This window comes from Penicillium griseofulvum (assembly GCF_001561935.1).
Source record: "Penicillium griseofulvum strain PG3 chromosome Unknown contig_91, whole genome shotgun sequence".
Lineage (NCBI taxonomy): Eukaryota > Fungi > Ascomycota > Eurotiomycetes > Eurotiales > Aspergillaceae > Penicillium > Penicillium griseofulvum.
Genome location: NW_024467450.1, coordinates 940,782 through 968,778, shown reverse-complemented (window position 1 = coordinate 968,778; position 27,997 = coordinate 940,782). Strand labels below are relative to the sequence as shown.

At 46.7% G+C, this 27,997-nt stretch overlaps 9 protein-coding genes across 9 annotated transcripts; 6 read left to right on the top strand and 3 right to left on the bottom strand.

Annotated features, from left to right (window-relative positions):
* Positions 1-3: 3 nt before the first annotated feature.
* On the top strand, positions 4-1,595 carry PGRI_066570 (Amino acid transporter, transmembrane; the record flags this gene model as incomplete). Its single annotated transcript, XM_040794371.1, has 6 exons — positions 4-116; positions 175-188; positions 247-319; positions 374-705; positions 759-1,456; positions 1,506-1,595. 6 exons carry the CDS (start codon positions 4-6, stop codon positions 1,593-1,595), a joined length of 1,320 nt encoding a protein of 439 aa, XP_040649621.1.
* A 1,011-nt stretch (positions 1,596-2,606) lies between these two features.
* On the top strand, positions 2,607-4,695 carry PGRI_066560 (Major facilitator superfamily domain, general substrate transporter; the record flags this gene model as incomplete). Its single annotated transcript, XM_040794370.1, has 9 exons — positions 2,607-2,720; positions 2,777-2,857; positions 2,927-2,979; positions 3,038-3,295; positions 3,347-4,005; positions 4,065-4,223; positions 4,275-4,485; positions 4,543-4,600; positions 4,654-4,695. 9 exons carry the CDS (start codon positions 2,607-2,609, stop codon positions 4,693-4,695), a joined length of 1,635 nt encoding a protein of 544 aa, XP_040649620.1.
* A 392-nt stretch (positions 4,696-5,087) lies between these two features.
* Positions 5,088-5,921, bottom strand: PGRI_066550 (uncharacterized protein; the record flags this gene model as incomplete). The annotated part of the gene is made up of 1 exon (XM_040794369.1): positions 5,088-5,921. The coding sequence occupies one exon, from the start codon at positions 5,919-5,921 to the stop codon at positions 5,088-5,090; it is 834 nt and encodes a 277-aa protein (XP_040649619.1).
* Positions 5,922-6,883: 962 nt separating this feature from the next.
* Positions 6,884-8,493, top strand: PGRI_066540 (Glycoside hydrolase, family 29; the record flags this gene model as incomplete). Its single annotated transcript, XM_040794368.1, has 4 exons — positions 6,884-7,534; positions 7,601-7,730; positions 7,786-7,837; positions 7,890-8,493. 4 exons carry the CDS (start codon positions 6,884-6,886, stop codon positions 8,491-8,493), a joined length of 1,437 nt encoding a protein of 478 aa, XP_040649618.1.
* Positions 8,494-9,229: 736 nt separating this feature from the next.
* PGRI_066530 (uncharacterized protein) lies at positions 9,230-10,363 on the bottom strand (the record flags this gene model as incomplete). The annotated part of the gene is made up of 2 exons (XM_040794367.1): positions 9,230-9,653; positions 9,720-10,363. The coding sequence occupies 2 exons, from the start codon at positions 10,361-10,363 to the stop codon at positions 9,230-9,232; spliced, it is 1,068 nt and encodes a 355-aa protein (XP_040649617.1).
* Positions 10,364-10,928: 565 nt separating this feature from the next.
* On the top strand, positions 10,929-12,791 carry PGRI_066520 (GMC family oxidoreductase; the record flags this gene model as incomplete). Its single annotated transcript, XM_040794366.1, has 2 exons — positions 10,929-11,135; positions 11,184-12,791. The coding sequence occupies 2 exons, from the start codon at positions 10,929-10,931 to the stop codon at positions 12,789-12,791; spliced, it is 1,815 nt and encodes a 604-aa protein (XP_040649616.1).
* A 3,869-nt stretch (positions 12,792-16,660) lies between these two features.
* PGRI_066510 (mannitol dehydrogenase family protein) lies at positions 16,661-18,223 on the top strand (the record flags this gene model as incomplete). Its single annotated transcript, XM_040794365.1, has 1 exon — positions 16,661-18,223. One exon carries the CDS (start codon positions 16,661-16,663, stop codon positions 18,221-18,223), a length of 1,563 nt encoding a protein of 520 aa, XP_040649615.1.
* Positions 18,224-18,975: 752 nt separating this feature from the next.
* On the bottom strand, positions 18,976-20,589 carry PGRI_066500 (glycoside hydrolase family 72 protein; the record flags this gene model as incomplete). The annotated part of the gene is made up of 1 exon (XM_040794364.1): positions 18,976-20,589. The coding sequence occupies one exon, from the start codon at positions 20,587-20,589 to the stop codon at positions 18,976-18,978; it is 1,614 nt and encodes a 537-aa protein (XP_040649614.1).
* Positions 20,590-23,914: 3,325 nt separating this feature from the next.
* On the top strand, positions 23,915-26,281 carry PGRI_066490 (hydrogen/calcium exchanger domain-containing protein; the record flags this gene model as incomplete). The annotated part of the gene is made up of 12 exons (XM_040794363.1): positions 23,915-23,918; positions 23,982-24,500; positions 24,570-24,633; positions 24,694-24,741; positions 24,794-24,835; positions 24,892-25,139; positions 25,205-25,240; positions 25,311-25,621; positions 25,706-25,939; positions 26,001-26,054; positions 26,108-26,196; positions 26,251-26,281. 12 exons carry the CDS (start codon positions 23,915-23,917, stop codon positions 26,279-26,281), a joined length of 1,680 nt encoding a protein of 559 aa, XP_040649613.1.
* Between the last annotated feature and the right edge of the window lie 1,716 nt (positions 26,282-27,997).

Below are 27,997 nucleotides of genomic sequence, written 5' to 3'. Positions count from 1 at the left end.
ACCATGGAGAAAGATATGGAGAAAGATATGGAGAAAGTCATGGATCCAGAGAAGTCCCAAGATCCATTTGCTGGCGAAGTTGTTGGTGGGGTGCGTTACAGGAGTATGAAGTGGTGGTAAGTTGCAGACTTCGCAGCAAGCCAATGCATGGAAGCTAATCATATTTCTGTTCAGGAACTGTGCAATTTGTAATATATCCCAGTTACATTAAAAGTCAATCATGGACTATAGCTAAACAGCCAACAGTGATGATTGCTCAGTCTGTCTCATTGGGAGTTCTCTCCCTCCCATCCTCGATGGCAGTCTTGGGTTTGGTTCCGTACGTCGGATGAGAACTTCCCTGAACTTTTATAACTCGTGCTAATCCTGGCAGTGGCTGTATCATTATTGTTGGGATCGGAGCTTTGACGACCTACACTGGATATGTCGTCGGCCAATTCAAATTGCGACACCCTCAGATTCACAACATGTCAGATGCCGCAGAGATCTTATTTGGCGCCTGGGGTCGCGAGATCTTTGGACTCGCGCAGGTTATCTGTTTTATTTTTCTTATGGGCGCTCATGTCTTGACATTCTCTATCATGATGAACACTCTTACTAACCACGGTGCCTGTACCATCATTTTCGCTCTGGTGGGAACCATTCTCTGCTTTGTCCTGACCCTCTCAAGGCGTATGGAGGAAGTTTCGTATCTGGGAATTATTTGTATGGCAGAAATCTTTTCTCTTTTCTGTTGAAACTAAACTAACAACTATTAGCCTCGCTATCAATCTTCACCGCTGTGATGATCACCATGATCGCGGTTGGTATTGAAGCACCCGATCCCAGAGCATACGCTATTACCCACCCAACTTTGATGAACGGCTTCTCCGCTACTCTTAACATTGTCCTCGCTTATTCCGGCCATATGTCATTTTTCAGCTTCCAGTCAGAGCTGGAAGATCCACGTGACTACCCCAAAGCGTTGATTGCCTTCCAGGCAACGGACACATCGCTGTATCTCGTTACTGCCCTTGTTATCTACCGATTCGCCGGGCCGAATGTCCTCAGCCCCGCCCTTTTGAGTGCAAGTGAAGTCGTTTCGAAAGTTGCATTTGGCATCTCTATCGGTACTATTGTCATTGCTGGAGTGGTCATTTGCCATGTCGGCGCAAAGTGCATTTACGTGCGGCTGTTCCGTGGCACACACAAGATGAGCGAGAGGTCTTTCCGTTCTTATGGCACTTGGGTGCTGATTACTTTCGTCATGTGGGTTATCGCGTGGTTGATCGCACTCGCCATCCCTGTGTTTAACGATCTACTCAACATGATCGCGGCAGCATTCTGCAGCTGGTTTTCATTCGGTCTGGAGGGCCTATTTTGGTTGCATATGAACCGCGGACAGTACCTTGCAAGCAAACGAAAAATCGCCCTGACAGTACTCAACATCTTTCTTGTTGCCCTCTGTTGCCTGATTGTAAGTTTTCTACTTTGTGATCCACGACAATTTGATACTAACGAATTAGTGTGGAATGGGTCTTTGGGCCACAGGAACGAGCATTCGGATGAATGCGCAGGCTGCACAAAAACCGTTCTCCTGTGCATCCAATGCGTAGGCGACTGTCTTTCATTTTGGTGTTTGCGGTATATCCTTACAGATTACATACATATCCATGATAGATTTAGAATGTACATTTACTTGCTGATGCGCATTGTTCATACAATTCAATACTACTCAACCTACAGTTTCAACGTCCCATCACTCCATGGATATAGACGCTGAAGAGACTTGTCCATGGTCATTCACAAGTCACATAAAGGGTGTCAGAACCTTGGAATACGACGAGGATACCATAATAATTACGACGGCCCTGGGGGCTGGTTCAGACATACCCGAAGTAGCTTAGCGGGAGTGTGTGGGTAGTCGTTCTCAATAACATATATTCTAGAGCTACATTTATTTCCTGCTTATACTATATCGCGGTTGGGTAATACGATGATTTCATGGAAAATCTGATGCCGAGTGCCATTTTTATATGATGGTTCTACAGAAAAGGTACTTTTGTCACGAATTTGCATGAACTCTGGCTTTTGCACTGAACGCATGCTGCCCAACACCCAGGTAGGGATAGCTCGTATATTGGGCCTGGGATCATTTTAGTCCGTCCATTTTCACTGGAGATATGTTCTTCAAGGCCGGCTAGCTTTTGTGGGAACCCTAATATATGTAATCATCTTTGGACGATTGATATGGGATTGGAACGAGTCCAGTTTAAGGGAGCCTTTATTGTGACATAGTCATTGTGAGACCTTCTTGGTGCTTTTATTATCATAAAAATGAGGCGGAGACTTTTCCAGGTACATAAGTCGTGGATCGTCCAGGGTCGGCGGGTAGATCTACCGAACTATAAGTCTCCGTTATAGAGTCGGCAACTTTTGTAGAATGTTAATCTCCGGGATTCATTTCTGCCCAGTTAAAATGGGACATTTTGCATTTCAGTTCCATTTGTCGGGGAAGTTGCCCCGAGTTGACAAATGACTGCTAGCATGCCTACAATATCGTAATATATTAGCCGTATTGTTTCCTCCTACGTGTATTCCGCCAGGTTCAGTCCGTTTAATTCATCATGTCTAAAGTATCTATGTCGTTAGGCACAGAACTCCTCCAGGACACTGAAAAGGTCGCTCCGAGCGATTTGTCACTAGAATCGCAGGAAAAGCGGCATATCACCGGCCTAAAGGTTTGTTTGTTCACTTTAGGCCCACCATCAAGGAATTGAATGCCTAACTGCATTAGTGGTTTACCTTTCTGTTCAGCACCCTGACGGCAATCTTTGTCTACTCTCTAGACAATACAATTGTTGCCAACATTGCTCCGGTAGGCTCATTACCCTCTCCCCTCAAGTCAAGGATTGCATACTAATCACTGTCTGTTCGGTTCTAAAAGAAAATCGTTAACGACTTTAACGCCGTCGAAGATTTGCCATGGCTATCAGTGGGGTACGTGTTGGATGCAAATGCCATCAACATCGCTGCTGACAAGCTTCGCTCTACATAGGTTCATGATTGGAGGAACGGCAATGGCACTTCCGTTTGGGAAGCTATACTCGATCTTTGATGCCAAATGGGTGTTTATTGTGTCCACTGTTGTGTTTATGGCAGCCTCTGCGTTATGTGGTGGAGCGCCAACGATGGACGCCGAGATCATCGGCCGGGTCTTCGCTGGAGCAGGCGGAAACGGAATGTATTTCGGCCTACTTGCTCTGATTTCCATGAACACCACTAGTCAAGAGCGGCCTAAATATCTAAGCCTGAGGTAAGTCTATACTTTGTCAGATCGAGTTATTATACACTAAATATATCCTAGTGGCTTGGTATGGGGTCTAGGGACTGTGCTGGGTCCTGTTGTCGGCGGCGCCTTTGAGCTGTACACCTGGCGCTGGGCATTCTACATCAACCTACTGTTTGGTGCTATCTTATTGCCAACATATTTCTTCGTCATTCCATCCAACGACGCACTACCAGGGGTATCGCGGTGGGATAAGCTAGCCACCTTCGACTGGGTGGGCACCATACTCAGCATTGGGTCATTTACGACTTTGGTCATGGCCATCAATTTCGGTGGAACACTTTATCCATGGAATAGTGGGCAGATTATTGCGTTATTTGTTGTCTCCGGTGTTCTCTGGATTATATTCGGCTTACAACAGGGCTTCAACTTCGCCACCTCAGTTGAGACACGCATTTTACCAATCCACCTTTTTGTCCAAAGGGAGCCAGTCCTGCTTTTTATCTCCTGTGCGGCAGTCGGTGCTGTGTCCTACATTAGTGTCTATTATATCCCTATCTATTTTCAGTTCACACAAGGAGACAACGCGATCAAATCCGCCGTCCGTCTACTCCCGTTTATATTCCTGCTAATCGCCACTATCCCAACTAGCGGGGCTATGATGTCTCATTTCGGCTATTATAAACCTTGGTATCTAGGAGGCAGCATAATTGCCATCATCCCAGCTGTTCTGATGTGTAAGTCATCTGCAGGGTACTCGCTTTCTTTAATCACATGCTTACACCCGCATCTACAGCTACCATTGTCAATATCGACACCCCATCAGGTGTTATGTATGGCCTCCAAATTGTGCTAGGTCTTGGGGCTGGTGCGTACACGCAGGCAGCTTTCGCAGTCATCCAAGCTGTTGTGGAACCAGGCGAAGCATCTAATGGGCTGACCCTCATGTTACTCGGTTCGTTTCTTCTCTGCTCTATCAAATTACAAGTTAACACAAATTTTACAGCTCAACTAAGCGGTCTTACTTTCGGCTTATCTATTAGCGGCGCTGTGTTCGTCAATGTTGCATCTAATGGCCTATTCGCCCTACTCCCTGATTACCCCGAATCTCAGGTCAGGCAGATTGTCTCTGGGACTAGCAGCAAGCTGCTTGTATCACTGTCTGAGAATCTGCGTGAGCAGGCGCTTGTGGTTATCGTCTCTGCATGGCACAATATGTAAGTTTGGATTGTGTTCGGTTTGTAATGGATGGCATGCTAACTTTTGGGTAAAAGCTTTATCTGCGTATATGTGGCCGCTGCTGCAAGCTTGATATGCTCTATTTTTATGTCGGTGTGTGAATCAAAACCTTGTTTCGAATTCCTCTTACTAAGTGATCCGTACAGCATCAACGATGTAATGTCACGGCCGTTGCAGGGAGTGCATGAGATATCTAAATATTCTTCGCAGCCTTTGGGAGGATTTCATCCGATAAAGATGCAACCTTTCCTAGTCAAAGGTTCAAAGGTTATACTCCAGAAAAGTCCGTTGCACAAAAGAATTTTTCCGCCTTTCTTGCTGGCGACTAGTCGACCTATAAGCTTGACAAGGCATCTACACAGAATGATATCTTAGAAGACCACTTGAAATACCACTGGAAAGACATCACAGGGCCGCATCAATGCTTAGTATAAGTTTTACAGTCCAGCAAATACTTTTTTACTAATAGATGATTCTCACTGAATAGTTCATTGGCATTAAATGAGAAGCTAAGTCCTAAAAACCATCTTGAAATATAGTGCATAAATTCGGATTGTATGAAAAACTCCCTTTTTCTTCATCAGGTCCTGCCGATCTGTTTCTTGCGAGTTGTGCGATTGTCTTGACCCCAGATGTGACGTGCAAGCTCGTTCATATCTCTTTCCGTCAGAATGAAATCGATCTCCCCGTTCCTCTTCTCTCGTAGGAACACATCCGAAAATTTTATTTGTAGATGGCCATTGACCTTAGGGCGACCGGGCCGGGGTTGTCGCAGAATTTCAATCTTCTGGTTGGGTGATGGAGGGCTGCCGTCGGACCTTTCCCAGCTCTCCACCATTATTTTACTGCGTGACAGACTGATGGTGATAGCGGCATTGACGGAACTACCTGAATTATCCAACCAGAACTTCATATCTTCTTGAAGTTTGGAGCGACGCTCCGACCACGCAACCTCGCCAACGAAAGTTGGCCACTTAGCCGATCGGCAGGGCATATTTTGTGGGCTCCAAGAGATATCGGCTTTCTTGATTCGGGTCTCGCCGCGGACGTTTCCCGTAGTTGTAGGGTCAAGAAGGGGATAATCCACTCTTCTAGCCCAGGCAGAGAAGATGGTGTTGAACGCGCCAATGGTGACGGCGTGGGTTGAAGACTCCATTTTCAGTAGAGCAGATTGAGAGACATAATCGTAGATTTCCCACGACAGTGTCAATAGATTTTCTCCCGAATTTACAAAACACTCAAGGAAGGAGCGTTCGTCAATATCCATAATGAAATAGGGGTTATATGCGCATCCGAGCGCATCTTCCTCACGTTCCAATCTCTCGGACTCTTGTTCCATAATCGCAAGACATTGATCGTACCCCTCATATTTGTATCTCCGTGTAGCCGGAGGAAGAATATCATTGAAAGACATTGCAGCTGAAGAGATGGCAACTTCCGAGCGGCGTTGAGCTGGTGGGCATATGAGTTGTGTTATTAATTATGACGCAGTGAGTAATAGGCTTTGGAATGGATATCCGGATGTGCACATTTGTCTATGTACTGTATTTTTTTAATTTATGTTTGTTATAGCATCGTCGTCTTCGTTAAGCTGCCAAGAGCTTGTAATTGTTGTTATATCAATTTTAACCATAAACGGCCGAAGACACTAATAGGCGTAAGAGCCGGGGAGTCAGCCAATTCCATCGCAGGCTGTTAGGCAGGGCTGGGGCTACATTTTCGAACTGCAATATGGCCAAAATATATAGAAATGAATGGTTACATCGTACATCGCTGATCAAATAGTGAAAAGTCGAGAGGCGTTCGCAAAAGACGTAAGATCAGACGGTAGTAGGACACCGACGGTCGCCACCAAATAGTTTATATTAACCACAAGCAATAGATTGTTGTCCTCAAACGGTAGAGGCAGCCATGCTCTAGAATATTGACCAGTGTGACGTTACAACTTGTATATAGTTACCCCGCATTGGATATATTGAGATTTTGGGAATGGTAACATATGAATTTATTTTTGTTTCTTGCGCATATGCATTTACGTCCATCAGGCTAATCTTTGAAGGGAAAGATCAACAACAAACACTCAAAAGATAAGCTCCGCATAATCAAGACACGATCTCTATTTGCCCATTGGCAACTAAACAGCCCCCTGATGCGGCCGAAGGGTGCAACTTCAACATTCAAGCAAATGGCGTGACTGATGTTGATCTCTTGAAGTGGTTTCTTCCCCGCTCTAACCTCTATTCTTCATACCACCGTAGGAATATGTTTGTTATGTTGCATCACCAAGGGCTTCATATATAATGCGGCCGACAGTGTCAGCCATGATCTCGACAGAATATCAACCGGATCTAACAGTCCCTCATTCCTTGTCAGATCATGAGATCCACCAACCATATATTGACCGGCATATGCGCGGCAACAGGCGCATTGGCCGGCTCCTACCAGCCCAAGTTCCGCATTTCTCCGATCGATGGTTCGAAGATTGCACTCCCAACAAAGGAGCAATTAGCTTTCCAAGAGAAAGAAATTGGAGTTCTCATTCACTTTGAGATAGCAACCTATCTCGACATTGATGGCTGTAACAAGGTCCCCGACCTTGTTCCTGACATAGACCTGTTTGACCCAACCTCGATAAATACCGATGGGTGGATGGACTCAGCTGTTTCCCTGGGCGCAAAATATGCCACCCTTGTCGCCAAGCATAACTGCGGATTTGCCATATGGCCGAGTGAAGTGACTTTCCAAGACCGGGAAAACAAGACCGTCCCATACGACTATACAATCGCCCAGTCGCCGGTTCATGGTCAGGATATTGTCAAGAGCTTTGTGGACTCAGCCAAAAAGTACAACCTTGGGCATGGGTTCTATTACAGCGTTGTGGTGAACAATTATCTGAATGTGCAGAATTCAGATGTTCGCCCCGGCACTTGGGCTCCAGGTCAAGTCAATATCACGAATGGTACATACGACCAAATTGTCTATAACCAATTGAGTGAATTGTGGAAGGGCCATGGGGACTTGACTGAGGTATGAGTGAGCCGTTGGCAATGCAGATTCTCATTGCTAATTGTTTTGCCATTCCGACCCTTACAGATCTGGTTTGATGGAGGTTACAGCAGCTCCCAGAAAGATAAGATTGAGACCCTCTTGAAGGAAACCCAGCCTCAAGCAGTGATTTTCAATGGATGTGACACGGGAGGGACTTGTGTATCGGCTAATCCAGGTAATTTTCATTTGGACTCCCTCGGGGTAGACTAGCGCTCTTACATTCATTCTAGTTCGATGGATCGGAACCGAAACTGGGGAAGCCCCCGAGGAAAATTGGTCCACGTACGCAAATCAATTATTTGAGTTATATTGAAAACTAAATTGACTGTTACAGTGGTCTGACGAATGATGGCGGAGATCCCACGAGCCCATATTTCTGTCCCGCCGAGTGTGACACCACCTTGCAAACCGAGGGTCGCTGGTTCTTCGGCGTTGATCAACCGTTAAGGCCTATTGAAGAGATGATCGACGTCTACCATAAGACTGTCGGGCGAAACTGTATGCTCGAGTTGGACCTCTCTCCTGATCGCAGCGGGGCTATTCCAAAGGAGCACGCAGCCCTTTACGAGCAACTAGGTGATTTTATCAGCTCGTGTTATAGCAAGCCTGTCGCAGGTAATGCTGCGCACTCATCCAATAAAAAGGGCGAGTATACCATCAAGCTTGACAAGCCCACCGACATTGACCGCATTGTGTTGATGGAGGATCAAACGAATGGCCAAGTGATTCGGTCATACCAGGTACATGCAAAGATCGCTGACAATACGAATGCCGATGCCGCGGATATACCTTTCAAGCTTGTTTCAAATGGAACAAGTATAGGCCATAAGAAGATTGATATCTTTGACAAACCCATTTCGGCGACGGAGATTTTGGTCAAGACAACCTTTGTGGATACCCCCAAATGGCGATCTGTCTCACTCCATTTCTGTGATTGATCGGGCAGCAATGACACTTCAATAGGGGCAGTTTAATGGTTATTCGAATTCACTGAGAGTCACTACTGAGTCATCAAGTCCATATAGTTGTGTCCGGGATAGCAGTGTTTGGCAACTTGTAGGATATTGGAGAATAGAAGACTCCTAAATACATAAGATACATATATGCTACTCCAGTATTCAAACCTGTGGACCATAAAAGCGGCGCCTATCTCTCACCCGGGCAACACCCCACTATTAACTGTACATAACTCACTCACCGGTGAGTTAATAGTTCGATGGCAGCGAATCTGTATGTTTCTGAAGGGTTTCTATTTTTATTTCGTTCTATGTAATCATCTCCCAAATGGTATCAGCATAAAATGACTAAAGTGTGGCATTTAAAAGACCAGTGTGACATAAGTGATTGTTCTTTGAAGGAATACCCTAGGAAAATACTACGTGGTATTACGCCACTAATTTCTGACTTGCATGACAGATCATACGATCCGACGCCCTCGACAACTTCATCGAATGCACACTGAGAGACATCGGCCGTGAAGCTTCCGCGTCTGTCGTCAATTTTCTATACCTATTCGTCGAGTATAGATATCACACATATCACTACACGTATTATCTTTTTGGGAGGGGAATACACAGTCGACTAAAAGACCAGAGGGGAGTCTGAAGGCAAACAGAGTACTTTTATTAGAGCGAGCGATGCCTTCTAAAAAAAAGAAAGCGATAGTATGCAATATCATGACATCCCCTTAGAAGTCCCCACAACAGACCTAGGGGTTTGATATGGCGTGTAGTGAGAACGACCATCCTGCGATTGATCATTCAACGACCCTCCATCTGCCGATCCTGGCGTTTGATCCAATTGTGTGAGCGGAAACTCACTATCCATCTCATCCATACCATGCGTCCGTTTCGCCGCACTATTCTTGCTCAGGGTAGGACCCGTTGACGGTTGCGTCGAGTATGCACCATGAGCACTAGAGAACAAGGACGGGAACGCGGACTTCAGAATCGGTCGAAGCATGGGCGCGCAGGAATTTGCAATGGCAAGGGCAGGCTCCGTGACACTCCAGAAGGCAGCCCAGATCATCGAGTAAGACAAATCGGTGAAATCAACTGTGGTGAGAACACGGATACGGATGATGGTGATGGAGGAAATACTACACTACTCGTTAGGACTTTGTGACAGGGAATCCGTTGGAAGGGGAAAAAAGATGAAAACGCACAAGATACCCAATCCAAAGATTCCAACCAGCGCCAATTTAGTCCCGATTGACATCTGCAATTTCCAGACAAATCGAATCGGCAATGCCATGATCATCACATCAGTGATCAGGTTAAAGGCTCCAATGGTCGAAAACGCCACATTTTGACTGGCGCAATGACCCGGCAGAGTTGGGTTCCAGTTCTTCTCGAAGGGTGTGCAGATTAGGAAAATCTGGAGCATACTCCCGGTCCAGTATGCGCATGCACATCCCATACAGATCCAGGTCAAAATGCGGAATTCGCGTGACACAAAGATGCGGAGGTAGAAGGCGAGATAAGAGAATTTAGCCAAGACCATGGCGTTGTAGTAGACGATTTGGTAGACCATGAGCATTTTGGCGATTACCACAGCATTCTCTTGGGGGATCGCGGTGATGTGGTGTCTCATCCCGACACGAGCATAGTGGAATTGCATTGCGAGCATTCCATATGTGTGCAATAACCCCGCAAAGCAGCATGCATCGTCCCATCCTATGTAGGCTTTTCGGATTCGCCGAGAGACGACACGCAATATTACCAAGAGTGTGGCAATTGCAACGAAGATTGTGTTGGCGATGAGCTGGTCACGCACAATTGGAAAGGCAAAGACATTGTACAATTGCATTTTCTCGACAATTGCATTTTCGATCGGATATAGACTATAGAAGGTGAAGAAAGTTTTCAATCTTGGAAAACCATATGCTAACCAACTATGTAATACTACCTAATTGTTTCACGCTATCAATTGGCCGAGCTTTTACATTGACAGGGGTTAATTATGGACCTCGGAAATTGTTATGCGCCGTTATAACGGACCGTTTTGTTCTAAAAAGCCTAAACAGTCGAATTAATTGTCTATCATTGGACTATAACACACTAGTTGGGACTAAATCAAGCTTGCAGAAGACCATTTCCCGTATTGTCTCCATTGTCTCCATTATTTCGGCTATTTTAACCAACCCAGTTAACAAGAATAGAAATGATCGGCCTCCGAAAATTACCGTACAGAGCTAAGCTACGCTAACATCTGACAGCTAACAAGTTAGCTAACAGCTAACTAACAGCTAACAAGTTAATATTGGCATGGGAGTCCGGAAGTATACCCTCCGGGTACTCTGCCGATGTCAACACTTGATTTCAAAATATTTTTCTATAGTCACTTCCCCAATTAGTTAAAACAAAATTGCAAAATGGATGACTACGACTACATTATCATCGGCGCAGGAATCAGCGGTCTTGTTTTGGCAAATCGTCTGAGCCGGGATGCCTCCATCAATGTCCTCCTCATTGAAGCTGGCGCCAATCGGATGGGTGACCCTCGTATCGATACCCCTGGATTTTTGGCCACAATGTATGGCAACCCGGACTTTGATTGGGATTACATGAGTGTTCCTCAGGTATGTTTCCCTTGAAACATCAAATACCTAAAGCTAATATATGAACAGATTCATGCAAAGAACCGACAAATCGGCCAACCTCGCGGTCGCGTTGTCGGCGGCTCTTCCGCATTGAATTTCTCCGCGGTTGTGTACCCCACTGTGTCAGATTTTGACGGTTGGAAGGCACTGGGAAATGATGGCTGGGGTGCCAAGGATATGGCCCGCTATCTTCGTAAATTCCACACATATTCCGCACCCAGCGAGGCCACAGCGGAACTACTCGGCACAAGTCGGTACATGAAAGTTGATAACCAAGGATCTTCTGGTCCTCTCCCCGTATCTCTACCTGATGTATATGGGCCGTTCAACAAAGCTTGGAACAAAACTTTTGCCAATTTAGGCTGGGAAAGTGATGCCGATCCCCTCGATGGCCGGAAGTTGGGCGCGTTTACTTGCCCATTGAGCGTCGATGCCAAGACGGGAACAAGAGGGTATGCAGCAGCATACTATTCCCCCGACGTTGCGGCGCGGTCAAACTTGCGACTTCTTACAGAGACAGTAGTCGAGCGAATTCTCTTCAAACAAGAAGACGGAGATGTCATTGCCACAGGTGTACAGGTCAAGTCTCAAGGCAACGCAGACTCGTACCAGATCACCGCAAAGAAAGAAGTCGTCCTCTGCGCAGGCAGCTTGAACTCCCCCCAATTACTCGAGCTCTCGGGCATTGGTGGTGCAGATCTTCTCCAGGCCCACGGAATCCCGGTAATCGTCGACAACCCCGCTGTAGGCGAGAACCTCCAAGACCATGCTATCACGAGCATCAACTTCGAGGTTGCCGATGGCCAGGTCTCCGGTGATATTCTACGCGACCCAAACGTCGTCCAGGCCCTCATCAAGCTCTACGAGGAGACACGTGGTGGCCCACTGGCTGGCATGCCCCTCAGCATGGCCTATCTCCCTTTAATGGATGGAACTGGTGCCGTGCCAAAAGAAGAAATCGACACCCTCATCTCCAAATATCTCGACGACGATAACACCCCAGCTAACCTGAAAGCGCAATATTCTCTTCTCCATAAGATGCTCCTCCAAAGTGACGACCCTTCCTCGCACTACCTCTTCCTTCCTGCCCAACTCCACATGAACCCAGGAAAGACAACCCTCACTGACGTTCTGGCCAAAACTCTCCCGGAGAATTACATTTCCATCATGGTGCTGCACAACCACCCCTTTTCGCGCGGCTCGGTCCACATCTCCTCCGGAAAGATTGAAGACAAGCCCACTTACGACCCAAATCTACTTTCGCACCCGCTCGATCTAGAGATCATGGCCCGGCAGCTTCAATTCGTGGGCCGCATTGCCGAGACTGCGCCGTTCTCCGCTCTTCTCAAGAGCGGAAAACGCATGCCTGAAAATACAACCGATTTGAGTGACCTGGACCATGTGAAGGATGTTGTCAAGGATCGATTGTATACGTGTTTCCACCCGGCGGGTTCGTGTGCTATGCTGCCGAGAGAGAATGGGGGTGTTGTTGATTCTGAGCTGAAGGTTTACGGGACGAAGAATTTGAGGGTTGTTGATGCAAGTATTTTCCCGCTTGAGCCTAGTGGCAATATCCAGGCTACTGTTTATGCAGTTGCTGAGCGGGCGTCAACCTTGATGAAGGAGAGTGTTTGATTTGGACGCTAGCCCTTGATCAAAGCTTGAAGTTAGAGAGTCAGAATCGACGTTTCATCCTGCATGAGGATAGGTATGGGTCATGAGCTTTGGTTGTGGGTACCTCTAGGATAGAACATGTTCATTATGCAGCTTGTATATAGGCAAATTGGAACTGAAACATGATTTTACTGTGCTAAGATCTAGAAAAGTGATATAGCGGAACTTTCTCTCAAGTATTGTGATGCAATACCTCTTTTGACAGGTGATGAGCCTTGGAAGCTCTGTCAGCCTCCAAATTGTGATTATTACAACACATTTCTTCCAACGTGCAACTTCTCCGCCTTCTGGCATGCTGCCGTCATCTTCATTTGACACCTACCTGTCGCATTACCACCCATCCGTCGCCCCGTGTTTCATCAATCGACACTAGCTTTATCTAGCCCATCTTATGTATCTCTACTACGGTTACGACCAACAGTGCATGATCGCACTTCTCGTATTTACGCCCTCAACGCTCTACAGTCAGCCCAAACGAATGCACCTCTCTTTTGACGTACATATCGCAACTCCATTATCTCCACAGTCACCTCGGATACCTACAAGAGGCACGAACATATTCAAAGCCAAGAGTTACATTTCGTGCTGGGATATCAACCGTCTTCTCCAACAATCTTATCCCACGAACATCCACGCACTTCGACTTCTTCACCGCGGACCTCTCTTGGCACCAGCACAAACTGTGGGGTGCAGGTCAGAATTCCGCGGGTTTAATAACACCTTGATGAGGCTCAAAGCACTCGCCGGTCTGGCAAAGCAAACACAAAGTTTTAAATTTGCCTAGCCAGGGATTGACAACGGAATGGGTTTGCGAGAGCGAGGAAGGGGGAGACTTAATTCTCAGTACGGAGTATGGGTGATTGATTGAAGAACTAAGAATAGCAACGGCAACTGTGCTACCCGCAGGGGCAGAAGATTTTCGTCGTTGAACTTGGTCGGCTCGGACCGACTATTTAATCTACAAGTTTGTATTGGAAAGAGCGGTATCATAGAACCGTCAGATCTTCGGGCAGAAGCTCAGCTTTGACATTTAGACTTTGGGTTTTGGCTCTACAACACTGTGACATTGGTTTTACAACGGACTCCCGGGGGCTATTCGGTCTTACCTCGGCGGCGTTCTCGCGAACTATGACTAGCGTCCAGCGCTAATCTTGGAATGATCACTGCGACAGGAGTCCTAAAACGGGCCTTAAGAACCGACCAATTCGTGGCTCATATTGAATTATCTCGTGGTATACGCCGTATACGAATCTTAGATCTGATCTAAGATTCCTCGATGTTCTGTCTAAAAAGTGAAACCCATAGGAGATCCCTTAAACTTGAGGAAATAAGTGGGCATTGTGCTTCTAAATCATCACAGCCAAGCTTGATGATATCGACATGGCGAAGGCAGTGGGTAAACTCTGGATGGGAACAAGTTCTTCGGGGGCTCAGCTGTATTTTTCGGTTATTCGTAGCAAAACACTTGGCCTAGGATGCGGCTCACATATATCCATCTTATAGAATTTCGATGATACTACTATCCCCACGTGCGTCTTACGGGTAGGGCGTGGTGATCTTCGGTCTAGAGTGATCGACACTCACCAAGGACCCTTACCCATGATCTAACCATGGATGAAGAATATTGAAATGCAGACTTGATCCTATGTTGTACAGTGACGAACCAGCAGAGTTTTCTCTGGATATTCTCTGGATATCCTCTGGCTTCCTTCCTAGATTATGATCTATGACACACAGTAAGTAGGTGATGTTACATCTCTGATCATCTTGTTCGTAGTGTAAACACGATTCTTTCCAAGGTTATATATATCCGTGCATGTAGTCAGCGATATCGAAAACATTTATCATATCCCCCAGCTCGACCGGCGAATAACTAACTAACGAACTAGCCCCGAAAAAAAAAAAAAAAAAATCGGTGTCAGAATACAGAGCATAACATATTTATCCGTATGTCACTTTGGCTTACTGCACAGTTCCTTTCTTCGGTGCTTATGCTTATGTTTGTTTTTAATCTATGAGAATCACCCCCTCCCTCACCCCCTTTCTTTTTTTCTACCAAGGTGAGCTTTCTACACGGAGTCGAGGGGTACTGTAATGCCTCTACTCCTAATTAGTCGCCTGCCCGCTCGCATAGCCATCGCAAGTTAGCAGAAACACTACCGTCGGAGGCCGCTAATCAACGCCAAGTTAATTACCGGTTAACATGAAGATATATATTGTAGTGTGGAGTTGCTTCTCCACAATCCTCATCTACAATATACACGTGGGCGTTTGCCGCGTCGACCTCCCGGCCCCGTAGCTAGGGTCAAGTCCAGCGCAACGCCTTTAAAGCGATCTGCCCCGAGATGATAACTAGTAAGTACGGGGTAGTGGAGATTTTCATGGTTAGAAGTATATATAGCTGTTTCATGCGAATCTGCCCAGGCTTCGGTGGCTGAGCCAAAATACGAGATCTAAGGTCAGCCGATATACTCTGGGGTGCCACTCAGGGGTATTGTGTCAAGATGGGCGATCTGGCTTAAAACGCGGGAACATTGGGTGTATTCCGTACTCCGTACGTTCTCCGGTAGCATTGCGCCGATGAATCTCCTGGTGTTTATCCGAGCTTATTACATGCTCCGATTCACAAAACGTGGACATGCAGGACCAATTCAAGGGTGATGTATGCTGCTGTTGATGGTTTCCAGGGGCTCTGGGCGATGCGCGACACGACTTGCCGCTTGAGCTTGGGTCGGGTATGCATGCGGAATATTTCTTTGTGGCTGGCTTCCGGTGGAATAAGTCTCAAGGATGTGCCCAGTTCCCCACAATAACACACCTAGTGATTTAGTCGATACGATCTTGAAGTCAGGCGGACTATAAATATTTGCAAGGTCATCTGCCATGAAAAAAAAAAAAAATAAAATAAAATCTGAAAACTCAGGGGTTTCACTTTTTTTTTTCCCTTACCGATGGTAGCGCGGGTTCTATCTTCTGTCTTCTAGTGAAGATGGTCCAATACACATCTTTTCCATAATATAGCCCCTGTAGGGACCTCCAGGGCTAATAATAAGGATTACTAACGTAGGGAAAAAAAAATTAAAAACATATGATAAGAGTGGGATTCGAACCCACGCCTCTTGCGAGACCAGGAAACTATTGCTAGTTGTAGAGTTAAGGTATACCTTAACCTGGCGCCTTAGACCAACTCGGCCATCTTACCAATTATGAAATAAAGTATTTGATATTCAATTTATAATTCTGATCAATTCCAAATCAGAAGAAAAAGGAGAAAAAGAGGCAACTCCAGACCGGATTTCCTCGGGTGGGGCCTTCCCATTTCAGCTATGATCTCACAAAATTGGGGAACATGTATCAACTTCATCTAAATTTTTCTGTCCAGCTGACCTTGTTATTCCTACACGGAAACTCCATGCCACGTCTTGTTTGTTTAAAAAAACCCCCCGAAACCATAACAAAAATGCCGAAAGGGGCCAATGCATCGGGAAAAGAATGTTCTCGGCCCCCGAGACCGGAAGCGGACAGCTTTGATGCAAGGGTGCTTATATTATTAGAACCACAACTTTCCAAACCTGCGAGCGGTGACTGGTTGAGTTAATCTCCACCAAAACAAACTAATCAGATGCCAAAGGATTATTCCATATGGCTCTTTGCAGTCATAGGAAGGTGGGCACCTTCAGGGGTGGCGGTTTGAGTCCACATGATGTAATATTCGCCCTGGCTGATCAGCGGTCAAAACCAGCGGTCACCCTCGCAAGCTGCTTGATTCAGCTGCAACCCTTTCTTCTTTTTCTCAAGCTCACCCTTCTTTCACTCTCCCTGAACACACAATGACAGCCCTACGGCTCAGCAGTAAGAACCTGGACTTGATTGCGAAGGCAGGCCGTGGGAAGATCCAAATCCCAACCTACCGTTCTCGCAATGCCGGCGCCGTTCGAGAGGGAATTGTTCATATTGGTGTCGGTGGCTTCCACAGAGCTCATTTGGCCGTCTACGTGGACCAATTGATGGAGAAACATGACGTTAAGAACTACGCAATTTGCGGTGTTGGCTTGCAACCCTTCGATTCTGCTATGCGTGATGTGTTGAGAGAGCAAGATCACCTCTATACCGTCATGGAGCGCTCTGACAAGGGAAGCTTCGCCCACGTTGTCGGATGCATCAATTCCTACCTCTATGCCCCTGACAACCGCGAAGCCGTCATCGCCAAGATGGCCCATCCTGATACCCATATTGTGTCGCTCACCATCACCGAAAGCGGCTATTACTACAACGAGAACACACATGAGCTGCAAAGCGAACACCCCGATATCAAATACGATGCCACCGCAGCCAACGAGAACGCACCGCGCACAACCTTTGGCTTCCTCTACGCTGCCCTTGCACGACGCCACAGACAAGGACTCAATCCCTTCACCGTCATGTCGTGCGATAACATGCAGAAGAACGGCTCCATCACACGTCATATGCTAGAGTCATTTGCGCGCTTGCGCAACCCAGAGGTTGCGGAGTGGATTGCCGAGAAAGGCGCCTTCCCCAACGCCATGGTCGACCGTATCACACCTCAAACAGAAACTGTCGATAAAGAGGCATTGTCAGGAAACTTTGGCATTGATGACTCATGGCCCGTTGTCACTGAGCCCTTTAAGCAATGGGTTATCGAGGACAAGTTCTCCGACGGTCGCCCACCATTCGAGAAGGTTGGTGCCCAGGTTGTTAATAATGTCCATGACGTCGAGCAATTCGAGATGCACAAGCTCCGTCTGCTCAATGGTAGTCACTCCGCTATCGGCTACCCAGGCCAATTAGCAGGCTTCAAATACGTCCACGAAGTTATGCAGAATGAAAAGATGCGCAAGTTCGTGTGGGAGATGATGCAAGAGGAGGTGAAGCCGCTCTTGCCCCAAATCCCCGGCGTTGATATCGACCAGTATTGCAAGACGCTCATGAAGCGCTTCTCCAACTCTACAATTCAGGACCAGCTTCCCCGTATCTGCCTCAATGCCTCCGGCAAGATCCCACAGTTTATCATGCCGTCGATTGCCGAGGTTATTATGAAGTCTAATGCGGATAAACGTGAATATCCTTTCCGCCGCCTATGCTTTGTCGCGGCCGCTTGGTTCACTTATATCAGGGGTGTCGATGACAAGAAAATTCCGTTCAACGTCAACGACCCCATGCTTGACGAGCTCCGGGCCGCGGCTAAGGCCGACCCTGGTGGTCCATTGGGGCTACTCGAGATTAAGAACCTCTTTGGTGACGACTTGCGCACAGATAAGAGGTTCATCGCCGAGATGACACAGGCGATGAAAGACATCGCCGAGAAGGGTGTCTTGGCAACACTTGACGAGTACTTCCCAGACTCAAAGGACGACGGTAAAGACCTTGACTAATCGCTGTTGATCTCTGGCGAAAAAGTTATACTTGCGTCTGTGGGCGTTGTACGTTTCATTTTTGGTTTTCTTTTTTTTGCATGCGTCCTGGGGGGTGGATATACCCAGGATAAAAATACATGTAGACGGTAAATAAAATTACCTCACTGTATATGTACTTGTATATTGGGATGGATCATCATTTGGGACCTGTTAGATTTCATGTTTTCTGGGTTTTGGAAAAAGCTGCACATCCATAAATTATGTGGGCGGGGATATAGCTATGGAGGTCTGATATTCAGATAGGCCAATGCGAGTCTTAATTATATCCGATATAAAAGCCTCGGGGGCAACTTTCCATAGTAGACAGCTCGCGGTGGGGTCGCCTCAGGAGCTCAGGTTGACTTTGAAGAAAAGAGGGGAGTACGTAGAAGGAAAGTGATATTGTAGTCACATTGGAGAATATCTTAAGCCATCGTGTTGAGTTAGATGGCTCAGTAACAATATGAAATCTATAGCCCAGAACTTAGATCTTTGTTGTACCCATCTGGAACTACCAAATACAAGCTACGATCTGTAAATATAATATCAACAGTAGATTCTGAAATAGTATCAGGCATGAGCACCTGGTAGGAGTTTAAAATAGGAATATGTATGAACAATGTTACAGAAAAAAAGGCCCACAAATCAAACTTGTTGGATGGGGGCTATGTAAAACAGCAAATAGAAAGACAATCTAAATCATGAATATGCGAACAAGTCTCTCAACAAGTTTACAGCATGATCATGAAGACACCAGAGGCAACAGCAGCGACTGCATAGGCACCCGCCTGCCAGGCACCAATGTGCACAGCCTGAGGAACAGTGCCAGCAGCAATACCGGAGGAGGTAGCACCGCTGCTGCCAGCAGTGCCAGAAGCACCAGCACCAGTGCTAGCAGCAAGACCACCACTGACAGCACCAGTACCAGCGGAGCCAGCAGCGCTCATCTGAGTGGCGCAGGCGCCAGAGGCAGAGGTAGACTTCTTAAGCTTAGCGACACCATTGAAGTCACAAGCCTGGTCGCCAGCGCTGCCCTTGTTCTTCTTGTAGTAAGCGTTCATAGCCCAGGCCAGACGCTGCTTAGCAGAGCACATGGAGTAAGCGCCGTAGGTTCCAGTTGTAGCGTTGGACTTCACTCCGTCCATGACGCCCTTCTCGCCGCCGAGGTAGCTGAAAGTGGATCCGACCTGCTTCTCGGTGATGTCGGAGTTAGGGGCACACTCGAGGGAAGCGTACATGCACTCGCAGAGGTCTGCGTTGGGCGCAGGGGGCAGCTTGCTGGCGGCGTTCCAGTCCGAGCCAACGGTAGGGCAGCTGCGGCCAACTGTGGTGGTGACGGAGTACTTCTCTGAGTTCACACCGGTCGGGGACACAGAGGCCATTTGCTTGGAGAGGTTTTCGAAATCGGAGAGGGTCTTGATTTTGTCGCCGTCGGCGGAGACAAGACCGTATTTGTTGGCTTCTTCGTAGTACATGTAGACGATACCGCCGGACCAGACGTCAGTCATCTTGTCGCTGTACAGGACGGGGACGTCGGTGAACTTGCGGGGGCGGACTTCGTTGCAGCCGTACTCGGAGAAGAAGGCGGGAACGGGGTAGTCTGCGAATTCCTTGGTGCGCTCGGCGTAGCCGGATTTCTGGAAGCTGGAGTCGCCACACCACTCGTAGATGTTGTAGCCGAAGAAGTCGATGGAGTCGGCGGCTTCATCGCAGATCAGGTAGTTGGAGACAGCTTCGCGGACGGTGGCATCGTCGTCAGTGGCGTAGCCGACGGCGAGGGAGGAACGGTAGTTCTTTTGCTTGATGTAGGACTTCATGTCGCGGACGGCGGCCTTGACGTAGGCCATGGAGTTGGTGTTGTTGACCTCATTGGCAACTTCGTTTCCGGCAAAGAATCCGATAACATTGGGGTACTTGGCGAAGGCATCGACGACCTGGGAGTAGCGAGTGAAGAGATCCGCGTTCCAGGTAGGGTCGCTGGACACAATAGATTCGCTAGGCGAAGACAGATCGGTGATCAGGTAGATACCGGCATCGGCGAGGGCGTTCATACACTCATCGTGATCCTTGCTGGGGTCGACAGCGTATGTACGGACAACATTGGTGCGCAATTGGGTCAAGTACGGAATATCACGCTTGCAGCTGTCGATGGCCAGCGGGTCGGTGTATGTAGTCTTGCTGCTGGAATCACCAGTGTATTCGGGCTGGTAAGCGACACCACGGATAAAGAATTCGGTGCCGTTGTTGGAGTAGAAGAACTTCTTGCCCTTGATCTCAATAGAGGGGATGTCGGCAGCCATGGCCGCTCCCAGAAGGGAGAGACCAGCAATTATAGAGGCCTTCATTGTGCAAGGAAATGAACTCCGAACGAATGTCTGACAGGCACACACTGTCTTTTATGTTTTTAATAGCGAACGTAATTAAGAGAAAGAAAGCAAATCTAGTATATAGGAAGGGAGGAGAATAAAAGAGAGAAGGGGGGGGAAGAGGACACAAGGGGGGGTACGTACGCGCATTCAAGTGGGTAAGCCCGCATATCAGTTACATCGTACAAAGTACCCGGTTATATTTGTTATATTTGTTTTTAGTAAATCAATTGAATGATATGATTGGCAATCCATACGGTGAGAAATAAAAGTGGAAGAAGCTGATATTCCGTCATTGGCCTTTTCACTCCACCTCTCCACTATATTCATCCACTTATCCCTTTCTATTAAGCCTTTCCCGTTAAACCCTTTGCTTATTTGCCACTTCCCCTGAAACAAGTGTATGCGCTAGTCAGCCCGTGGACGGCTGGCCCAAATCCTCATTTTCCTCTACAACATATATTTAAAAAAAAAGTCCAACTTGTTAAGACACGGCTCATTTAAGGTTAACCTTTTAGTACTACGTATATACAACATATAATATTTGTATATTCCGTAGACAAGATATCATTTTTCTATCAAAGTCAGAAAGCTTGTTCGTTGCCAAGGGCGATCTGTGCGATGACGTCGGGGTGAAATTTCTGGGCATTCTTGGCTAAGGCTTGTATATTTCAACATTTATAAGACTCCATAAAATTGCAGATCTCATGAGCAGTAGAGTGCAAAGAGAGTGTGTATTGAGTACCTAGGTCTGAAGAATTTGGGGCCAATCCATGGATCGCATTTAATTATACCCGTATATTCTGTACGGATAAATTTAGTCTATCTGTTTCGTATCAATTTGAGACAACTATATCTAAATTTACTCCGTCTATTAGATAGTACAGTAGGCACTACTCCGTACGGAGTAACATATCCTCCAGTTATATTATCGCAGCCTTCTTAAGGTTTTCAATGGAGATAATAGCGCCAATCCATTTTTCTTAAAAAAAAGGACCGCAAGCTACGATGTCCAGTCTAACAGAGACCATAATATTCGAGACCAGGCAGTGCAGCTCAGGGGTAGCTACACCCCTGAATATCACAAATCACGTCAAAAGCGGGTCATAGCATACTACGGAGTACAACTATAGGTATACCACGATGAAGTCAATTCTCTCTCTCTCGACTCCATAGTATCTTGCTTTACCAAGCTTTTGCGGCGACCTCATAACCCGCTTGGTATGGAGTAGTGGTGGATTCTTTGTTTTTATTATCAGTACGGAGTATGTATGAGATATTTCTTGACATTGGGGCTTAGACAAAACTCTCTTATTTATCTACGGACTAACAGGGACTGATCCCCTTTATTGTCGGTATGTATGTATGATAAATATACCAGTCAAATATGTACAGGAGGGTCTCTATCCTAGGCACCGACGACGGGTCCTATGTCCTCGCAAAGGTCCGACTTACCACAAGAAGACAAACATCAATTCTGAAGTTAACTATTAGACAAGTAAGAGACATGGGCATGATCAACGCCTAAACATGGTTAAAGTGTTAGGCCTTTAGGCTTCGCAGCACCACATAAGTCCAGCCATTTTCAGCCATTCCCCTCTATTTTTAACAGGTGTAAATAATGTGGATCAGATTACAAAGTTGCCAGGCATCAAACCTTGGAAGCTCATACAACATAGGAAAGCCCTGGCTTAAAGTGGCTAGCGCGAAATATGTAGGCAGCAACTATTTCAAGACCCTCAGGATGGAAAATCCGTAGGGCTGAACTTTTTTCCTTTTTTGAATACAACGCATTTGCTATTTAATCTGAGTCTTCTGACTTTCTTCCCTTTTGCTGCCTGGCTCCTCGCTGCTTCACCACCAACCACGGACCTTGCAGCACAGATACCAACGCAACAGAAACAGAAGGATGACAACAAGCTACGCCAACTCAGCTCACTCAGCTGAGAGCTAATGGATACGCGTGTTTCCTCGGGTGACAACAGCCATTTACTTTTGGGTCAGAGAGCCTAAGCCACGTCTGCAGTACCTTCCTGAGGCTTGAATTGATTACCGCATTATTACGAGGAGCATTCCTATAGCAAGTGTCAATATAGAACACTGGAGTGCCTAATGATAGGATCACAATCCCTTTTTCTTGGGGGAGTCCCATCCTAAGCGCCTGCCCGATGCCCGAGGATACTCAGGTGATGGAGCTTTAATGCTTACAACTGATCCCAAGTTTGAAAACACGTGATTGTTTCATTATGTGCCTTGGAAAGCCACGAAAAGGGGCTGTGGCGTTAAGAAATCCCGTCGAGACTTGACCAACACTGCCAAGAGCGGGTCAAAACCCCCTACTCCACATACAATTTGTGTTTGAAATTTGCCTATGTTATCATTGACAAAACAGCTGCAGGAAGATATTGTGTGTTGTTTGACAGATTTCAACAATTCAAAGGTTGAAATTTTTGCCAAGTAATCCAAGCACAAAACAAAAAGCTTCCACTGCCGAAGCTTTTTGTTCCAAGCTTTTGGAGCTTGGCCAAGAGCCAACACATCATATTCACCGATATTCAATATTCAACATTCATGTTTGAGTCTGCATTTATAGAACTGGGCTTGAAAACAAATACTTATCCTTGTTATTTGCCACGGAGTACTTTATACTCTGTATGTTGTACTCCCTAGTCTCGCGATCCGATGCTTTTTCCACTTAGGCGCTAAGCTCATATTTACTCCACTATACTACACGGTACCATCACGATCGCAGTGTGGCTGTGTTTCTCAACTCTTCAAGTTTGTTGGAGAAATCCTGGTTAACAGATTTTATCCCTTCATTTCCCAGTCCCTCTTTTTGCTCTCTTTCTGACCGCACTCGTTTCATAACTGTCATTCATTTGGTCTTTGTTGATTTCCTTACCCCTTACTTGGGCGTGACTCTGAATTTCCCCCCTGTGCGTGCGCCATTATTTGGGTCCCCTTTTAAACACCATCCATCATCCTGCTGTGGCTGTATCTTGAGGCACATCCCTGTACAGTGATTAGACTGCCGTAATCGGTTCAGCCTGTCAACCTACTGAGTTGCCCACATCTCGAAACCCGTTAGCGAGTACGTGTTCCCTTAGCGCTTTTTCATAGGCACCCGTCGCAAGCGTCGCAGGCCCAAGCCACGCTGTGGCGTGTATCAATTGGCCTAAATTGAACATCACTGCTGCCCTCTTTACTCCCAACCGCTATTGCTTTGTCCTTTCCCCTTGAAATATATATATCGACCATACTTACGCATCCATTTCTCTACAAAAGCTCACAGAAATCCGCCATCATGTGTAAGTCCAAGATTCATAGATATTCAACGTTTGAATTGGCCAGCCATACTAAAACACGAATAGATTCAACTCGCAGTGCAGCCAACCGACTAGCACGCCACAACAGCGGAGAGCGCTCCTGGAACCCATACCAAATATTCGGCAAAAAAACACACAACCGATCGAACTCTATGCAGCTTGAGAATGGACTGACCCATACCCGGAGTATGGGAGACCTCCCCGCAGACCAGCAGCGTCGAGAGGAAATGAACGCCGGAATCAGCGTCCCGGAGTACTCGAACACGTTCCCGCCGGAGCTCGCTGGCAGCGACCATGAAACACAGAAGTCTCCGCCTGAGCCGTCCATGGCTAGCCAGGATCCGATCAATGTCCCATCGGTGCGCGGGACTGATACTGAGACTCTTGGATCCGCGCAAACGCGTCAGCGGAAGGGTGGCATCTTGGGCAAGTTTAAGCATCGCCATGATGACGATGAGTTGGAGGATAAGAAGCCCCACCAAAAATTCACTTTTGCCTCGCAGTTAAGGGCTACTATCTTGAACTCGTGGATCAACGTTCTTTTGATCGCTGCGCCTGTTGGAAGTATGTATTCTCTTCCGGCTGGCTATTGATCTATGGAATTAAACGTGCTAATCATATGTCTGAGTGCAGTTGCTCTTTTTGCCGTCAAAGCTAATCCGATTGCCGTCTTCGTCGTTAACTTCATTGCTATCATGTAAGCGATATATACAGCTGACCATCCTGGAGGATCTTATGGCTAACAAGCATCTACTAGTCCTCTTGCTGCCATGCTCAGTTTCGCAACCGAAGAGATTGCCCTTCGGTATGCTTCAATATTTCCTGGTCTATTTCACCCATACTTACATTAATTCTAGCACGAGTGAAACAATCGGTGGTTTGCTTAATGCATCATTCGGGTATGCTTTACACTGCCCTTTGTCTCCTTCCATAGCACCATTTCTGACCCATATAGTAACGCCGTTGAGTTGATCGTTGCAATCATTGCATTGGTTCACGGCAAAACTCTCATAGTGCAGACCTCGCTCATCGGAAGCATTTTATCCAACCTGCTCCTGGTGATGGGGATGTCCTTTTTGCTCGGTGGTATCCCTCGCGTAGAGCAAAACTTCAACGTGACGGTTGCCCAGACAGCCGCGAGTATGCTCGCGTTAGCTGTCAGCAGTTTGATCATCCCTACTGCCTATCACAGGTGGTCTGACCGTCAGTTGTGACTGCTCCTAGGACCCGCAAGTCAACATGAGAGCTAACAAGAATATTGATTATAGTTAGTGAAAAAGACGGAACCGCCGGCCTATCTCGAGGTACGTTACCTGCTAGCACTTCTGTCTGTGTCTGTCGATTTATCTATCTTCTTACTCATATCGCATGCAGGCACCAGTGTCCTTCTTCTAATTGTGTACGGCTGCTACCTCTTCTTCCAGCTAAAGTCGCACGCCGAAGTTTACAACCGTCCCAGCGAGAAGGTTGAACGGCGAACCGCTAAAGTCAGCGAAGGCGATGCCAGTCGGGGCATCGCCCAGATCGGAAAAATGACTGCCGTGCCGTTGGTCGGACAGAGCCCGGACCACATGCAAATGGAGGATCTCGATGATGAAACTGAGGAGCCGCAGTTGTCTGTTATGACTGCCATCCTCACGCTCATTATCTCGACTGGGTTTGTTGCTGCATGTGCTGAGTTTATGGTGAGCAAATGCCCATTCCTAGATCAGTTCCATATCTTGGTTTCTTTCTTTGTGCGATTGTGGTAAGCTCACCTATCTATGCAGGTTGAATCCATCGATGCTTTGACAGCTACCGGTAACATCGGCGAGACATTCGTCGGACTGATCCTTCTTCCTATCGTTGGTAATGCGGCTGAGCACGCTACCGCGGTGACAGTCGCGTGTAAGGATAAGATGGATCTTGCTATTGGAGTCGCGGTCGGATCCAGCATGCAGATTGCGCTGCTTGTGTTGCCGTTGATTATTGTTCTTGGATGGATCATTGGTGAAGAGGCTATGGTATGGATGAGCTCTATGCATAATATTTATTTAAATTGGGAGTTGGTACTAACTTCGACAGACTCTCAACTTCGATGGGTTCCAGGTGATTGTCCTGTTTATGTCTGTTCTTTTGGTAAGTGCCCACAAGGACAAAGTGATGTCATTGTATTGACTGGTGTTTCATAGGTCAACTACCTCATTGGTGATGGCAAGTCTCACTGGCTCGAGGGTGTCTTGTTGATAATGATGTATCTCATTATCGCTCTTGCGTCTTGGTATGTGGGTTTTCTGGATGGTTGACAAGTGTTTGTTACTAATTGTGTTGCTAGGTACTTCGTTGAAATCCCACACCCAGCATAGTCATCGGGCCGGGTCCTTGTTGACGATATGATATCGATCTTTTAATTTACTATTCCCAACCCTGGGGACTTTCTTTTTGGTTATTACTTCTCTTCTCTGTATCATGTTTGTTTGCTTTGCTTTTTGGATTTTATTATGATCACTCATCATATACCCACTCTGGGGTGCGTTCTATATCCGACACATTTAATTTCATTTCTCTACAGCCAATAATGATTGGTGAAGAGTTCGCATTAATCCATGTCAAAAACTGTAAAGCAAACTGAGACAAGAGCTCACTTAACCGGCCTGATAGATTAGGCTAAAAAGTAAAACTGTGTACAGTTAGCCCGGTACCCCCGGGGAGTGGGGATAGGGCTCGGGATTGAGTCGCCGACCAAAGAGTCAGCAGACGCACACAAATAAGGTGTAATTATGCTAATATCACAGTCTATTAAGGTCCGGAGGCACAAGATTTTAGCCATCGGAGAATTACCGGACTAAACAGTCATGCACGGTAGGCTCCATGTCCTAATCCGGACTCGGGAGACTCGGTATGCCACCGATGTGTTCTAACCGAGCCGATGTGGGGAGGGGATTGTTCTTGGCTCGTTCTTTCGAATCCTTTTTTTTCATCTGTTTACGGGGTACTCCGTAGTAAAATCCGGGATATACCTTCCCAGGTCTTTGGTTACTATTTATTTAGGGTTTAACGGAAATTAAGAGATTTGCGTATAGAGCACGGAGTACGGAGTAAAATATCGAACGATTACCACGTGCCGACAAGTTATATGCCGGCAAGTGCTCCGTGCCGAGAAGGGACAGGAAGCGGAAATAAACGATTTCCGATCAGAAAAGATTTTAAAGCCATGGCGCGCTGGAGGCTTATTTATGAATGGAAAGAGCACGGGATGCCTCGGATAATATCAAAGTTGGGAAAGGGGAGTTTCTTTTATTAATGTCACCTGAGATGTGGAGAGCCAAGAATGTGGATGTTGTATGGGAAATTTTACTCCAAGACTGTTCAACCTTTGTAAATTTCCTTTTTTTTTTTTTTTAAGTTTCTGTATACATACTACATAAAGTAGATACTATGTATTTACTACTTAAGGTCTTCGTAAGATCTTTGTAAGGTTACTTTGTAAATATATAATAAATGCTACTTTACTATATACTCCAATACTTCTACTACTCCGTACCTAACCTTGGGGAAAAAAGTCCGACTTACCTAATATAAAGTAAATGCGGGGTTATCCGGGGTCCAATCGCTGGAGCCTCGGAGGTTGCAGTCCAATCGCTGAATCGGATGGGGCCGAAATGTGACCGGGGGGGAAAAACTCGGTGTATGACCTTTCCGATGTGCAACATTCCTAGACATGTGTATAACCTCGGAACTACATTTTGGACTTCCCGTAAGGGATGAGCTGCAGTCGGCCACTGTTTGCACTTATGCAGGATGGCAGAATGGTAGAATGGAGATCAGTCTGACAATCCCGTGAATAATATGTTTCCGAGGGTCAAACTCATTCTTCTGCCGAGCGATCTGATCCCCCGAATCTTCCTGTGACGGGTGGCAAGGGGGCTAAAAGGTAAACAGCCCACTGTAGGAACGTCACACGGAGACCGCCGTCAAATACGGAGTACGGGGGTGTGAAAAGGTCACAGCCGACGCCAATCAAAGGGTAACTCTCAATGTAACTCCCGTGAGGATCTAGGATCTCGTTTCTTTGCGGGGAG